The 17,610-nt window shown below is 37.9% G+C and overlaps 1 protein-coding gene across 2 annotated transcripts in view; it reads right to left on the bottom strand.

Annotated features, from left to right (window-relative positions):
* Window positions 1-17,610, bottom strand: part of UBE2Q2 (ubiquitin-conjugating enzyme E2Q family member 2) — an 84,187-nt gene that overhangs the window by 49,828 nt on the left and 16,749 nt on the right. Inside the window, exons 2-3 of one of the 2 annotated variants that reach the window (XM_006866452.1) lie at window positions 10,603-10,704; window positions 4,918-5,022 (exon numbers count right to left, since the gene is read on the bottom strand). In XM_006866452.1, the coding sequence (XP_006866514.1) occupies window positions 4,918-5,022; window positions 10,603-10,704 (207 nt within the window). The remainder of the gene's footprint in view (window positions 1-4,917; window positions 5,023-10,602; window positions 10,705-17,610) is intronic. The other variant, XM_006866453.1, reaches the window with a different exon arrangement.

Genomic DNA, 17,610 nt, shown 5'->3' with positions numbered 1-17,610 from the left:
TGTTTCATTCTCTTGTATATAAGGTTGCTATGAGTCAGTACCAACACAATGGCACCTAACAACAACAGTCCATTCAAACATGGAACCCAGTCCCAGCCACCATCTAACTGCAACAGTTGAGAGTCCCCAAGCAAGACAATAGGAGTACTGTCCAGCTAAGCCTAGTTAACCCATGTGATCATAAAATAAAGGGTAAATTGCTATTTTGAATCATTAACTTTGGAGTAATTGGTTAAACAGCAGTAAATAACTAAAACAAAATTTAAAACCATCTCCCACAAAATTCCAAAAGTTGGATGATGACAAGAAAAATCTTTCAGAACCTGGAATAAAAAGACAAACAGATGGAATTCAGAAATAATATAAGAGAGACAATAATCTGGTGCTCACTGTTCCACTGCTATTCATACGGTTTGCAATGACTAAATATTCTCCTTCCTCCTAGTCTTTTTCTGGAAGTTCAGATGAAATCTGTCCACCATGGGTGACCCTGCTGGTATTTAAAATACCAGTGGCAGAGCTTCCAGAATCACAGTAACACACAAGCCACCAGAGTACAACAAACTGACAGATAAGTGGAAGAGAATATTGAAAAGTACCATGTACTGCCAAAAGAACAAACAGATCTGTGTTAGAAGAAGTACAGCCAGAATGCTCCTTGAAAGCCAGTTTGGCCAGACTTTGTCTCTCATACTCTGGATATATTATCAGGACCAGTCACTGGAGAAGGACATCATGTTTGGTAAAGTGAATTGGCACACTGGCAGCAGCAGTGGGCCCAGGTAGCAACGATTATGAGGTTGGCCCAGGACCAGGCATTGTTTCATTCTGTTGTGCACAGCGTCACTATGAGTCGGTACCAACTCTGTGGCACCTAACTACAACAACATTAGAGAGACAAAGATTCAAGACAGGAGGTCTAAAAATCCAGGTAGCAAGTACTCAAAGATGAACTTATAAAGAAAATGGAAAGGAAAAGTTATTACAGAGGGGGGGGGAAAATACAAGAACATTTCCCCTCAAGGTGAAATATTCAAGATTTCAAATTTGGAAAAGGCCCACTGTATGCCGAACACAATAAATAGAGGGGGGGTGGGGGGCAGAAAAACTCCACAACTAATTATATTTTCTAGAAGCTTTTAGAGAGAAAGTCACTAAATAATAGTGACTCAGAATGGCATCAACATCCTAATCTTCAAAATTCTAAGAAAAATCTATTTTCAACCTAGAATTATAGATTCAACCAAACCATCAAGAGTGTGGACAGAATGTAACAGCAGTTAAAATTTACTGGACATTCACTATGCTCCAGGTACTATTCTAAATGACTTACATGTGTCAAACTATTTGCCCCTAACTCCTCCAAATTATAAAACCAATACCCAACCCTCTGCTATCAAGTTGAGTCAGATTCAAAGAGACCCTATAGAATACAGAATTGTTCCTTTTGATCTCTAAGGCTGTAACTCTGAAACAAGATGAGGCTGTCTGTTCCCGTAAAGTTTTACAGTCTTGGAAACTCTATTTAGGATTGCTATACTTAAACTCAACTCAGTGGCAGTGGGTTTGTTTTCTTCAATCTTGAGAGAAGCACACTGCCGTGATCTTTCTCGTATGGCGTGGCTTCATCCACTGACCTTCTGATTAGCAGCAGGGCTCCTTCCTCCCAAAATACACACACTACTTACTATTCTCCTGGGTCCTAACTATGGATAACATTGCAAAGAAGGGGCACTCCATAACACTTTACCCATGCTTATGAGGAACCTGTATGGAGACCAAGAAGCATTCATTTGAACAGAACAAGGGAATACTGAATAGTTCTAAATCAGAAAAGGTGTGTTACAGGGTTGTATCCTTTCACTAAACTTGTTCAGTCTTTATGCTGAGTAAATAACAAGGCATCAAGATTAGAGGAAGACACATTAGCAATCTGTGATATGCAGATGACAAAACTTTGCTTGCTAGAATTTACTGATAAAGATCAAAGACTACAGCCTTCAATATGGACTGGGCCTCAATGGTAAACAAAACTCCTCACAATTGGATCAACTGTGATATCGTAATAAAAGAGAAATGAATGAAACTGTCAAAGACGTCATTTTACTTGAATCTACAATCAACATTCATGGAAGTAGCAGTCAAGAAATCATTAGTGTACTGCTGCTGTATAAAGACCTCTTTAAGGCGCTCTAGTAAACATAGTGGTTATGAGTTGGGCTGTGAACCTCAAAGTCAGCAGTTCGAGACTACCAGCCATTCCGCAGGAGAAAGATGAGGCTTTCTGCACCCATAAAGATTTACAGCCTCAGAAACCCTGTACGGGGTCGGCCATAGGGTGGAACCAACTCTACAGCACACCACCACCACCACAGTGTTAATGAACTAAGATGTCACTTTTTCTATGGTATTTTTATTCGCCATATGCATGCAAAAGCTGGACAATGGATAAGGAAGATGGGAGAAGAAGTGATGCATTTGAATTATGGTGTTGTTGAAGAATAATGAAAGTGCATGGATTGCCAAAAGAAAAAACAAGACTGTATTAGAAGCACAACCAGAATGCTCTTTAGTATGAATGGCAAGACTTCATTTCTCTTAATTTGGACATGTCAGAAAGGGCCAGTCCCTGGAGAAGATAGATCATCAGCATACTTGGTAAAGTGGAGGGTCAATGGAAAAAGAGGATGACCCTCAAAGAGACAGATTAACACAGTGGCAGCAACAGAGGGCTCAAAAAAAAAAAAAAAAAAAAATGTGAGGATGATATAGGACTGGGCAGTGTTTCTTTTATGCACAGGTTCACTGTAACTCATGGCACATAACAATATAACAACAAAATGGGGAATGAATGCACATAGTTAGTTGTTAGAGAATTAGCCCAAGGTCATATGGCTAACAATCAGCAGAATCAAGATTCAAAACCATGACGGTCTTACTCTAAACCCCACACTCTTAACTACTTCTTTGGAAGTTAAAAATTTGTATTTTAGTTGAGGATGTACTCAGGGAAAATTGAGAACGTGCAAACCAATAAAGGTATGAGATCCAGGAAACAGTGATCTACCCTAGAAGAGCACAACCAAATATTTCAAGGTAACAGCTGTAGAACCAGGCCAGAAAATACACTCACCCAAGATCGGTGTTAAAGAACCAAAAGCTAGAGGGTGATGTCACAGAAAAGGAACAGAACAAAACTTTTTTAAACTAAGAATAATTATTATAAGTAAGACATTGTAAAGCAAAAATTTATACAAGAAAAGAAACTTGGCTCTACATTACAAAGTCCTAATATAAATAGTAATTACTCATTATGACTAAAAATGTTTTATGTAGATTGAGAGGGGAGGTGGGTAGGTGAGTAGGTGGTAGAAGAGCTAAATCCTCATCTACTTTAGTAAAAAAGTCAATCAACTATGACTAAATAGGTAAGTCCAGAAATAAACTTTATTTGGATATACAGAAATAATTACCAAAAAACAAAAAGGGCTAAGAGTTTAAAATGATTCATTCTAAATGAACAAAAGGATGCAAGCAATTATTTTTTATTTAAACCTTTTGGCATTATTGGATTTAACTATGCATGCAGCGTTTTGATAGTAAATAAAAACAGAAAAGTTTTAAAAGCAAAAGTGAAATAACTTTGGAAAAATATGTGCCCAATGGATGGTCTTTTTCTTCTAGAAAGAAAGCTGCAATGGAGATGGGAGAGCCAATTTTAGCCTGTTAAGTGCCACTGAGTCAGTTCCGACTCAGTGACCATGTATATAAAGGGTTTTGGAGGAGCAGCTGGTAGGTTTCAACCGCCACCTTGCAATGCAAATCGACCTTGCAGTCCAATGCTTATCCTACAGCACCACACCAGAACTCCTACTTTTTAGATTTGTTAAGTGCCATCAAGTTGGTTATAGCTCATAGAGACCCATATTAGATAGCATACAAAACTGGGTACTAATCAGTCCTCTCTAAGTTAGTATAGGTCTCTTATCAGCCTCAAATCAATGGTCAAGAGTAGAGGTCTGAACCTTGATTAAATACAGAATCACCTAGAGAATATTCAAAAATAAAAAATCTATTCCTAGACTCCATCCCATATCAATTAAAACAGAATCTCTGAAGAACAGAGGTAAAAACTCCCAGATTGATTCTACTGTGCAGTTAGTTAATGTTGGAAATTACTGGTTTAGGAGTAAGTAGAAAGTCACTGAAAAAGAGGACTCTCAATGAAACTGACTGAAACAGTGGCTCCAAGACTCAAGCATAGCCAACAATAATGGTATGTGATCAGGTTATGTCTCACTCTGTTGTACACATGTTGTACATTCTGTTCCCTATAGATGGGAAGCCAGCACCTAACAATAACAGGAATACAGGCAGCCTTGGTATCTAAAACAGGTAAAACTGAACTTGTTTTAAGTATTGGCTTGCTTAAGGATTGGTCTTCCCTCTTTCTCCCTTATTCAAAGTAAATAAAGATAAAGGGTCATAAGAGAAGAGAAGAAAGCATTTAGGAATTCAAAGAAATAGACTACTTTTTAAAGTAAAAGTGACAGTGAGCTGGTAGAATTTGTGCTTCTCAGAGGAGGTAACACTTGGGTTCAGAGATGGCATCTAGGTAAAAGTAATTAAATGAGCAAAGGCTAACAATCAAAGAAGCAAGGAACTTATGGAAACCAGAAATATTTATAACAATAAGGTGGAGGAGAGGCAATTGTTTGCCTGTCATGGAAAATACTAGCAAATTGCTCCTAAGATGAAAATGGTTATTTCCAGAATTTAAAACAATTCAACACAAATACAGAAACTAACATAGCTTCTAAATAAATCATAATAATAAAAAGAAATTTCATCCTAGTTTTACTTTTGCTTGAGAATATTTATTTTAGCTCTTGAACACTGGAGAATATTTTACTTTACCTGACCCGTGGGTAGTGGTTGATCTAGCATCTCAACATCCAGGTGCTTAGGAAGGTTATATAATCTGCAGAGTTCACATATCAACCACTTCAATTGCTGACGAAGCTATAAAACACATTTCAGTAAATGAGCATTATGTTAAAGAGCCCTTAGAAGACATGAATAATGCTAAGACTAATGTATTAAATCCAGTAGGAAATGAAAAAAGCTTGTTAACTGCTCAACTGCAGCCTACAGATAAATTAAATTTTTAACAGACAAATTTTGGGGCTGCTAGGTTAAGAAAAGTTATTGTGGCTTGGGTGCAATTCTTACAACTGACACCTAGGAGAACAAAAAGACAGAGAAAAGGGAGCTTCGGCTGGTGTACAATTTCCAGTTCCTAACTTCTGTTCTTACCCATTTAACAACTTCAGACCAGAGCACATTAATGCATTAAGAGGTGCACCACTTGGGGCTAGAGAGCTGTATACTCCACAGTCACAGTCATTAGAAGCAGAGAGGCATTGTGGTCTAGCAGACAGAACCCTAGAATCTAGATGACCCTGAACACACACATTCTGCATTTGAGTCTCCCAACCTGTAAAACCAGAAGAAAATTAGAATCTCCTTAAAAATGATAGATGAAATGTAATCTGTGAAAACACTTGGCACTTAGGCTCTTGAGTATTTGTTGAAAGAATTCACTAGGAAAACTGCAAAGAATTATTCCTTAAATGTTTAATTCCAGATTTTTTTTGGTAGCAGTTTACTTAAAGCAAAATAAATTTTATGTGCAAATACGTTTTTCTTTGTTTATAAAAAAAGACTTCTCCTCCATATATTTGCTTAGCAATTACAATTTAAGAAGAATAGTCAAAACATAGTAAATTCGAAAGGGAGCTAATAAATTAACAACTTAATGTCATTTTGTCAAGAACATTTTCCTGGGTGTCTCTACTAAAAAAAGAGAGGAAGAGAAAGAGCAGGTTTGTGAAGGACCAAGAAGACATATACATGATTAGAACAGGTTAAACAAAGAAAAGAACGAGTCTTTTCAAAGTGGACAAAGAAGCAAGTAAAAATGAGGAAGGTTGAGAAGTAAATTAGGATGAAACAAAAATCCTCATGCTTACAAGGAAGTACAGCCCCAGTGTGGATTTGTTCTCCATCCAATAAGCTCTGTTTTGTGCTAAATGCATACTGAAGACAAGGCAGGGTGACCTGGGCACTCGAGTCCTGCCCAGGAGGAACCACAAAGAGTGCTGTGGGAAAGGCAGCGGAGTGGTAGAGGCATACTAAGCAACAAGGAAAACATAATGGTACATTTTCCAGGAATCTCAATTTTCAGCTTTTTAAAAATTTAAAGCCTGTGTTGGCGGCATGGGGGAAACAACAAGATCATAGGGAAGGAGTCAAGAAATATTAGAAGGTAGACAGACAGTTCTTAGAAACTGACCAGTCAGTTTGGGAAGGTTGGTAAACAGGTAAAAAAAGAACTCTAAGATAGTTCATAGTTGCAGGTTTCAGGCTTGAGTGACTTGTTAACTAGTTCATTTTGCCCCATTTACAATCACAAAGATAATTATGAAGGAGAAACAGTATTTTAGGAGGTGGGGGTGGTGTGGAGTGTCCAGAGACAGGTGAGTCTAAATTTAGATGTAATCATTTTGAACTCCCATGGCACATCTGAGTGAGAGATTCCAAGAGACACATCATATGAGTGTGAATTCAGGAGATGCATTTTAACTAGAGATACAGACTTTGGAATCCTGGAATTGAGATCACGACTTCAGTAATGAGACTAGAAGAGGTTACTCAGAATAAGCACAGAAATGAGAAGAGAAGAAACAAACAGACCAAGGACAGAAAGCTCAGAGGATACCAAAGCAGTATAATAAAAGACAGAAAACAAAAATAGTTAACAGCAGTCTGATGGATGTCTCCAGTACTTGATTAGTTCCTAGAGGGTAGGGACATTTGTCTTTACATACTTACATACGTATCACAGAACCTGGCAAAGAAACCAGTCATTTAAACATATAATTTTTTATCTTTTCTGTGTTTCACTAATAATAGTTTCCTGTATTCATTCAGCAAGGGGGGTATATAAATACATAAACTAGCATGTTGTTGTCGTTAAGTGCCATTGATTCATAGCGACCCTGTAAAGGGTTTTTGAGGAGCGACTGGTGAGTTTGAACCACTGATCTTGTGGTTCAAACCAACCTTGTGGTTGAGTGCTTAACCTACAGCAGAGCATACCAGGACTCCATAAAATAGCATAGATACAGATTTTTCACAACACTGTAATACAAAAGGGGCCAGACTATATTCTATGCCTTGCTATTTTACTTAGTATACTTGAAAACTTATATATGCTTTTATTGAAAAAATCAGTTACATTCTTTTTAATTATAATGTAATATTATATCATAAAACTATGTATTGTAATTTTATTTAGCCAGCTCCTTATTGATAAACATTTAGTAATGAATGTTTGTTAAATGGAAGAATGTCTCAACAGGAAATAATCAACAGTGTGAAAATACTGCAGATAGGCAATTTAAGGAATAAAAGGGCCGGATTATAGTGCACTGAGGGCCGTATCCAGATGATCATGAGTGAAATGAACTACAGAGGAGGAAAGCTAGCTTCTTCTCTCAGAGACAAGTCTATGAGAAAACAAACAGTGGCTATAACATAGAGGGTGGGGTATGTTTTCCCCTTTATGTTTCAAATAGTCACGAAAAATAGAAATGAAAGATAATGGAATTTTTTCTAGGAACTTTTTGAAACTCCATATTTCATTTAACATCACACTATAAGCATTTTTTAACTGAATAGTTCAGACATTGTTGTCGTTAAGTGCCGTCAAGTCAGTTCTGACTCATAGTGACCCTGTATAGGATTTTCAAGGAGTATCTGGTGGATTTGAACTACTGACCTTGTGTTTAGCAGTCCAGTGCTTATTTTACAGCACTACAATAAAATTAGTTAAATAGCTGAAATCCTACTGATGTAATAGACCACTAATTTTACTATCATGAAGCTGGTATCTTTAGATCTTTAGAGGTAATCGCCCAAAAAGGAGGGCAACAGGATAGTAGTCCATCATCTTTTCCCTCTTGCTGTCCCCTGGCTGAGTATGTGAGCACGTATCTGTCTGGCTTTTTATTTTTACCATTTATGGCTCTCTATACTAGTCTTAAAGGAGCTCTGGTAGCGTAGTGGTACAAATTAGGCTGCAAACCACAAGGTCAGCAGTTCAAAACTACCAGCTGTTCCATAGGAGAGAAATGAGGCTTTCTGCTCCCATAAAGATTTACAGCCTCGGAAACCCTGTACAGGGTCGCTATGGGTCGGAATCGACTAGATGGCACTTAACAACACCAACATACTAGTCTTAAGCTCTGGTAGCGTAATGGTTACGAATCAGGGTGCTAACCTCAAGGTCGGCAGTTCAAAACTACCAGCGGTTCCGCAGGAGAACGATGAGGCATTTTACTCCCGTAAACATTCACAGCCTCAGAAACCCTGTGCAGGGTCACTATGAGTCGGAACCGACTCCACAGTACTTAACAACAACAACAACATACTAGTCTTAAGGAGCTCTGGTAGCGTAGCGTTACGAATCAGGCTGGGAACCTCAAGGTCAGCAGTTCAAAACTACCAGCTGTTCCACGGGAGAAAGATGAAGCTTTCTGCTCCCGTAAAGATTTACAGCCTCGGAAACCCTATACCGGGTCGCTATGAGACGGAACTGACTCCACGGCACATAACCACCAGCATCACTCTGGTCTTAACTCTTCAAATAAGAGTGCTTTACAAACATCTGTTCTTCTTTTCTTAATTTTACTAAATGTTCTTAAGTACCATCGAGTTGTTTCTGGCTCATACCAAGCCTGTATAGGGTTTCCAAGGAGCAGCTGGTGGGTTTGAACTGCCAGTCTTGCAGTTCAAACTGACTTTGTGGTACAGTGCTTATCCTACATAGATGTGTTTAAACCATTTATAACTTATTCTGACTAAAATTTCCAAATGATCAGTTGGGAAAACAATCTATCCTTTCCTTAAGAAGTAAGTGGGAGACAAAGTGTTCAGTCACAATCAACTTGAAGGCAATGTCTAACTGAGCAAGTCTCTCCTCATTACCTCTATTTAAACATCATTTTCCTTTTTATCTATATATTGCTATTTACCTTTCTAAACTGAAAAGCCATTTTGTCAAATTACGAAACTCTGATGGAATTTTATGACAGTGTGTGAGATGAATAAGGAGATATGGGAAGAATTCCTGCATTTACAATATGAAGTCTGCCCCTCCTCCAGGAACATACAATTTTTTTATTACACTTCTTGATACAAGTTCTCTACACTTATGTTTATTACTACGTATTTAACTTTTGCTGTCACTGTTAATAAAATAACTTTCTAGAATATTTTCTGTTTATATCTTAAGATTTGGGAAAGCAACTGATTTTTATATACTATAGTCAGTCACTTTGAAAAATTGTTATTTTCAGGTAAACAATTACATATATGATTGGTATTTTTCAATGAGAATTACATGACATCATGAGAATATGCAATGTTAATGTTTAAAACTATAACCCAAAGAAGAAGAAGAAAAACATACACACCCATACACACAATATGGTCTCAACTATTTATACATATAAGGGGATTTCAAAAAAAGTTCACCAAAAAATCCAATTATCTCTTCATTCCATTTTTCCACAAACTTTTTGAAGGCCCCTCAGTGAGTCATATGACTCGTGAAGACCTCATGTGTGTCAGAGCATACCTGTGCTCCATAGACTTGAATTTTCAATGGCCAGTGTTTGAAAAACAGATCACCAGGCCTTTCTTCTGAGGTACCTCAGGGGGCTCAAACCTCCCACCTTCTGGTTAGCATGAGCGTATAAGTATTTTATTAGCAAAGGGACAAACAAGCATTCACAGGAAACAACTATCATATCAACAGTGATAATCATGTCAAGTACAGAAATGATGAGAATTTTTTATTTTCTTCCTCTTGTTCTCTATTTTACTGTGGTCATTTATTGTTTTCATAATTAGAGAAAACAGTTCTTTTTTAAGTTTGTAAAGTGGAAAGTTATATTTCTTTGTTGTTGCTGCTGTTGTTAAGTACCACAGAGTCGGTTCTGACTCATAGCGACCCTGTACAGGGTTTTCGAAGATTTAAAAAAAAAACAAAAAACTGTGGGAGCAGAAAGCCTCATCTTTCCTCCATTAAGTTTCTTTATATATATTAAAAAAGATTTTTTTCTACTTGAATACCTTTAGCTATTACTAGAGACATAAGAAGCCTTAACAGAAAAAGCAATTCTCTCACACTAATTGGGTATCCTTTTATCATTAATTCCCCTCACATCTACCGCTTATCTTCTGTCATTTTTCTTCTTTCCACCCTAGCTAGTTGTCCTTACAGGAAGCACTTGCTGGATTTAACGGTTAGACTTCAAGGAGAAAAGACTACTTAATTCCAGGTCTAGATTAAGGCGAAAGCTGTAAGGAGTAAAATCAAAAGTGAGGGAGGAAACAAGTGAATCTGAAAGACTAAAAGGAAACCCAGTTTCTAGCCCCTCTTTATTAGTCATGCTTTTACATCATATTACCTCAACAATTTTTATATACAATGTTCATGAAGGAAAGAAAAAATTACTTTGCTTATTTTCTCACCGAATTGCTGTTTTTCGTATCTTCAAGACGTTCCAGAACAGATGTCAGATTTGGATCATCGGAGTCCACGAACCATATTGGTGACGATGATGGGTAAGATTCCTGTGGTGAAGACACCTATGTTAAACATTGATTTACACACAGACTCTGCTGGACAAGCAATTCAACGATAAGGCAAAGTGGCAAGATGACCATGAATTTAAGTAAAATGGATCAGAGAGAAATAAAGCAGCACATTAAAATACAGGCAAGAGAAAAACAATCGTCTTTTTAGGGACTGTTTTAAAACACAAAGCTGCTAAATTTTATGATTTAGTCTTACCTGTTCCATGTTATATAATTTGTAGCTAAAAATTATGTTGTGCTCAAGTAACAAAGATGGGCTTCTGTGCTTGACAAGGAATGCTCTATCCCAACTTGTATTCTCCAACTTTCACATTTTATTTAAAGAATTTTACAGTCAGTGTTGTTCTTAGCTTTCCTCATGGTAACCCCATGCACACCAGAGTAAAATGTCGTTCAGTCCTAGACTATATTCTTATGACTGGTTGTTGATCAGATCATTTTCATAGGCTGATTTCTGCAAACAGACCATCAGGCCTTTATTTCCTAGTCTGTCTTAGTCTATAGAAGCTCCCCTACAACTTCTTCAGGAACACACAGTCCTCCATTGACAAGACAGATAATGCATGATGTGCACTGGCCAGGGATCAAACCCAGGTATCCCACAAGGGAAGCCAGAATCCTACCACTAAAACACCCCTGCTCCCTGAAATCACAGTAAATCCCTCAAAAAGCAAAACAAGAAGCAAACTGAAAACAATTCAGAACCACAAGCTTGCAAAAAAAGTCTATAAACTGTATTTTAGTCTTTCATTGTAATATTTACTTAAGGATTTAATAAGTACATATTTTTAGGTCCTTATGTATATTAAAAATTATTTTTTTTAAAATCTTCTGCTTAGTGTACTCCTTGCTTTCTTAGTAGTATAATTAGACAATTTACTTTGAGATTTTTCTTCATTAGAAAAACTGGCCCTTAAATATATCCCATTTAATTTTGCCTTTTCCTAAATTTTCATATGAGGGGAAAATGTTATTTCTAAAAACCAGGCTTCTTAAATGAGACTAAGAGTATTTCTTGAATACTGAAAGTATTAGAAGGTTCAAGCAACACAGAGCTACCATCAGGGAGAACTTTACATTAGTGCAAGAAAAGACTCCAAGCCTTTACAATGGTTGAAACGCTGCTTGGGCAGCTAGTAGAAGGGGACTGAAATGCAGAATTTGTTGCCACCAGGAGTTGATTCAATCAAGTACTGCTGTTGTTAAGATCCACTGAGTCGATTCCAACTAAGGGTGACCCTATACACAACAGAAGGAAACACTCCTCACAATTGTTACATTTGAGTCCACTACTGCTGACACAGGGTCAACATTATCTCACTGGGGGGGTGGGGGTGGGGGGTGGTTCTCCCTCTTTTTCCCTGAGCCACCACTTTATCAGTCATGATGTGCTTCTCCAGGGATTGGTCCCTCCTGATAATACATCCAAAATATAAGAGATGAAGTCTCATCATCCAGGATTCGAAGGAGCATTCTGGCTGTACTTTCAACATAGATTTGTTTGTTCTTCTGGCAATCCATGGTATTTTCAATATTTGTCCCCAACACCATAAACTCAAATGCATCAATTCTTCCATGGTCATCTATATTCATTGTTCAACTTACACATGCATTGTTGTTGTTAAGTGCCACTGAATCAGTTCCGGCTCATAGCAATCCTGTATAGGGTTTATTGAGGCTGTAAATATTTACAAAAACAGAAAACCTCATCTTTCTTCCACAAAGCTACTGCTAGATTCAAACTGCTGACCTTGAGGGTTAGCAGCCCAGTTCAGTTTGTAATCCACTAAGATACCAGGGCTCCTTTTCACATGCATGAGGCTATTAAAAATACCACGGCTTAGTCCTCAAACTGACACTTTAAAGAAGTCTTGTGCAGCAGATATGCCTAATGCAATACATCATCTGCTTACCTGACCGCTTATTTCCATGTGTGTGGATGTGGTTGTTGAGTGCCATGGAGTCAATTCTGACCCATAGCAACCCTGTATAGAGCTTCCAAAGAGCAGCTGATGAGTTTGAACCGCCGACCTTGCAGTTCAAATGGCTTTGCAGTCTGGTGGAGGCAAGCAAAATGAAGTCTTTCCTCCACTTACTATGATGTTATTTATTGGTCCAATTGGGAGGATCTCTTTTTCTTTATATTGAGGTACAATCCATACTGAAGGGTATGGTCTTTGATCTTCATCATTAAGTATTTTAAGTCCTCTTTACTTTCAGCAAGCAAGGTTGTATCATCTGCATATCACAGGTTGTTAATAAGTTCTCCTCCAATCCTGAGTGAGTTTCTTCTTCATACAATTCAGCATCTCAGATTATTTGCTGAGTATACAGACTGAATATGTATAGTGAAAGAATACAGACCTGGTACATAACTTTCCTGATTTTAAACCATTCAGTACCACTTTGTTTTGTATAAAATGATTGCTTCTTTATCTATGTATAGGTTTCTCATTAGCCCAATCAAGTGTTCTGGATTGTTTCAATGTTCAATATTCTGCTGTGATCTGACAGTATTCTGCTGCTATTCCCAAGGGTTTCAGTTGCAAACCAGTCAGAAGTGGTCTGCTGCTCCTTTTCCCTAGTCTGTCTTAGTCAGGAAGCTCCGCTAAGACCTGTTCACCTGCTGGTATTTAAAATACTGAAGACATAACTTCCAGCATAAATTGCGTAGGGGTGGGTTTGTTTCAAAATGAGGGCAAATTTACATAACATTAGAGAGCAAGAAACTCTCCTAGCTCAGGTACTGCCTGAAAACATACAGATTTCTGCAGAATACTTGACAGAAAGCACCAGTGTAACTGCCCTGTGAACTGAAGGAGCCATTAATGATTGACAATTTTTACTTTCAAAGACTGACAAACAATTGTTATTCCAATAAAAGATTACTTGAAAATGAATGAAGAAAACTTACCATTTGAAAGAAACAAGAGATAGTATTTATTAACAATAATAAAATTCAAAGTTCAAGCAAAATTAGTTTTAGAAAATTTGTCCACTACCATGAACTTGACAGCTTCCACAGAGTCTTCTAATAAAACTAATGAAGATATTAATGAATTAATGTTCTGATACTGTATAATTAAATGTATCAACATTAAAAAAAAAAAAAAAAGTGACGCAACTATTGGTCTCTCCCCATCTGATGCAAAGAGAAGTGAATAAAATCAGAGACACAATCAGTTGGATGTAAACAGTTCAGTGACTGATGGACCAAGTGAACATCAACCCCCACGACCAAGACCAGAAGAACTAGATGGTGCCCAGCTACCACTACTAACTGTTCTAAAAGGAATCACATTAGAAGGTCCTAAGATAGAGTGCGAGAAAATGTAGCACAAAACACAAAAGTCATAAAAATAAATAAATATACCACGTTGACCGGTTGGAGATCGACTAGTGAACGCTCAGACTATGGTCCTTCGTCACCCCTTCAGACTTAGAACTGAACTCATACCCCTTGACTCAATTATCAGCTAAACTATAGTCCTGGTATGATATAGGATAAGCACTGGACTGCTAACAAGGCTGGCGGTTCAATCCCACCAGTCGCTTCTCAGAATCCCTATACAGGTTCACTGTGAATCAGATCCTACTGAACATGCTCAGCATATCTCAAGCCAAAGGAATTGAAAAAATTCAAGCCTCAACTTGAAATACTGAAGGATTCTATGGGTAAAATATTGTAAGATGCAGAAAGCTTCACAAGCAGATGGAAGGAATATATAAAGTCATTGTACCAAACCAGTCAATATTCAACCATTTCAAGAGGTAGCATACAATCAAGAGCCAATGACAGTGAAGGAAGAAGTCCAAGGTGCATTGGAGGCTTTGGCAAAGAACAAGGTTCTGGGAATTGATGGAATACAAATTGAAATCTTTCAGTAGAATGCAGCAGTGGAGGCACTCACTCATCCATGCCACGAAATCTGAAAGACAACTACCTGGCCAACTGATTGAAATTATCAAAGACTTCATTTTGCTCAGCTCAACTATCAACACTCAGGGAAGCGGCAATCATGAAATCAAACAACATATTGCATTAATAAATCTGCTGTACAAGATAGCTTTAATGTGTTCAAGAGGAAAGATGTGAATTTGAGGACTAAGATTTGCCTGACCCAAGCCATGGTATTTTCAATAGCCTCACATGCGTGTAAAAGTTGTACAGTGAATAAGAAAGACCGTCGAAGAATTAATACATTTGAATTATGGTATTGGAGGAGAATATTAAAAGTACCACAGACTGCCAAGAGAACAAACAGATCTGTGTTGAAGAAGTACAGCCAGAATGCTCCTTGAAAGCCTGCATGGCCAGACTTCATCTCTCATGTTGTTGTTGTTAAGTACTGTGGAGTTGGTTCCAACTCATAGTTACCCTGCACAGAGTTTCTGAAGCTGTAAATCTTTACAGGAGCAAAAAGCCTCATCTTTCTCCTGCAGAATGGCTGGTAGTTTTGAACTACAGACCTTGAGGTTAGCAGCCCGATTTGTAACCACTACACTACCAGAGCCATCTCTCATACTTATGACATATTATCAGGAGGGACCCAGTCCCTAGAGAAAGATACCATGTTTAGTAAAGTAAAGGGTCGGAGAAAAAGAAGAAGACTCCCAATAAGATGGATTGGCACAGAGGCAGAAGTAATGGGTTCAAACGTAGCAACGATGGTGAGGTTGGCACAGGACCAGGCAGTGTCTCTCATTCTATTTTGCATAAGGTCTCTATGAGTAGGTACCAACTCAATGGCACCTAACAACAACAGAGATCCAAAGGCAGCATTTACTCAAGAACAAAGTTCAGAAAGGTTGGAAAGGAAGAATTAAAATGGGAAAATACAGGAGAAAAGTGGGATAAGTAATGTTATACTGTAGAGAACTGTAATCAATGACATGAAACAAAATGTGAATGAAAAAATGATCAATGTTGCAGGGGAAACAGATTTGCTCTGTAAACCTTCATCCAATTAAAAATAAAACAAAAACAAACACAGTAAGAAGTTTTTAAAAGTTAAAAAAAAAAAAGTGAACCAGTATATTCCAAATGCTCAACATATGAAATAAAATACAAGAGTAAAAGATGCACTTCAAGTTCAAAACAGAGAATTTGATAGAAAATAAAAAAGAACATCTGCAATTACCCAAATGGGGTATGAAAACACTATTTCTTTTTCCAACCACCATCTGTGGAAGGCTAGGTGTTTTTGGGTTTTTTTTTCATATTATTTCAACCAAAATAACGTATCACTAGAGACTGAATCAGAAGCAAATGACAGACCAAACGTCAATGAGATGTGCAAATCAGGACCATCTACGTCACTATTCTCAGTATTTTTGTTTGTTTTTAAGAAACTGCTTTATAGAAATGCATTATTTATAAGAATTAACCTATTTTTAATGCATTAATATTCTAGATACTTGTTTTATTTTCTAATTATAAACATCAACAAATATAATCTGCATCAACAAAAACTGCTTGTGGTCCTCAAGACATTTTTAAGTGTAAAGGAGTACTGACACCAAGGATTTCAATGATAATCTATGAAAACTGCTGCCACCTTACTCTCTACCTTTTAAAAAAAATTTTGCTCACAATCTCTTCCTTAGGAAAAACAACCTTCACCATCATACTATGTTAACCTATGTAGTTCTATCAGGGCTGGTCTTCCTGCCTCCCTCCCATCTTCTAACCTCCTGCCCTAGACCTATAATGGAGTAAAAGGGCTCTACTACCCCACCCTACTCCCAATGATTGTCAGATAGGTTGAGCCAGAACAATCTGAGCCTCTGGAAAGAATTACCTTTCTTAGAGATAAAGAGTCACAAAGGGCAATGTTGTCCAGTCTGAGGCAATCAGCATTCATCATGTCAAAACAGAGAAGGTACATGAAGCCTGACTGCTTTCTGCTGGTGGGTATGTGATGCTGAGTTGGTCTCAACTCACAGTGACCCTGTATAGGGCTTCCGAGGCTAAATCTTTGTTGCTGTTGTTGTTAAGTTCCATTGAGTTGGTTCTAGCCCATAGTGACCCAAATACGGGGTTTCTGAGGAGTGAATGGTAAACTTGCAGAAAGCTCAATCTGGAAAGCTGCTGGTGGATTCAAACTGCTGACCTTGCAGTTAGCAGCCAAATGCGTAATCCTCTATGCTACCAGAGCTCCTTTCCAGTGGGTCACAAATATTTATACTTTCTTCCATGATTGTGATTTTGTCCATTATATTGCACACTTGCCAACATCTTTACTAATCTGATAAAATCTGGCATCTGAAAGAAAACAAACTGTTCCTAAACAGTAAAATTCATTAGAAAATGTACAGAAAACAATTCCTCATTAAGAACTGAAAGCAACCAATTCTAAGAATGTTTCAAACAACAGTGCTGTTGTTCTTAAGTACCGCCAAGTAGGTTCTGACTCGTAGCAACCCTGTACAGTTTCCAAAGTAGTAACTGATGAGTTTGAACCTCTGAACTTGTAATTAGTCCAGTGCTTACCCTACAGTGCCAATCATGACTCCTGAAATGACACTGTTGTTGTCAGGTGCCATCGAGTCGGAACTAACTCATAGCGACCCCATGCACAGCAGAACGAAACAATGTCCGATCCTGGGCCAACCTCACTACCACTGTCACACTTGACACCATCAATGATGCCACCTGGCTGATCCATCTCATTGGGGGTCTTCCTCTTTTTCTCTGACCGTCCATCTTACCCGGCATGACATCCTTCTCCAGCGACTGTTCTCTCCTGACAATATGTCCAAATTATGAGAGACCAAGTGTAGCCGTCTTGGCCTCCAAGGAGCACTCTGGCTGCACTTCTTCCAAAACAGATCTATTGGTTCTTTTGGCAGTCCATGGCACTTTTAGTATTCTCCTCCAAC

This window comes from Chrysochloris asiatica, unplaced genomic scaffold (genome assembly GCF_000296735.1).
Source record: "Chrysochloris asiatica unplaced genomic scaffold, ChrAsi1.0 scaffold00092, whole genome shotgun sequence".
NCBI classification, from domain to species: Eukaryota; Metazoa; Chordata; class Mammalia; order Afrosoricida; family Chrysochloridae; genus Chrysochloris; species Chrysochloris asiatica.
Note: the sequence above shows the minus strand (reverse complement) of the source record. Positions and strands in the feature narration are given on the sequence as shown.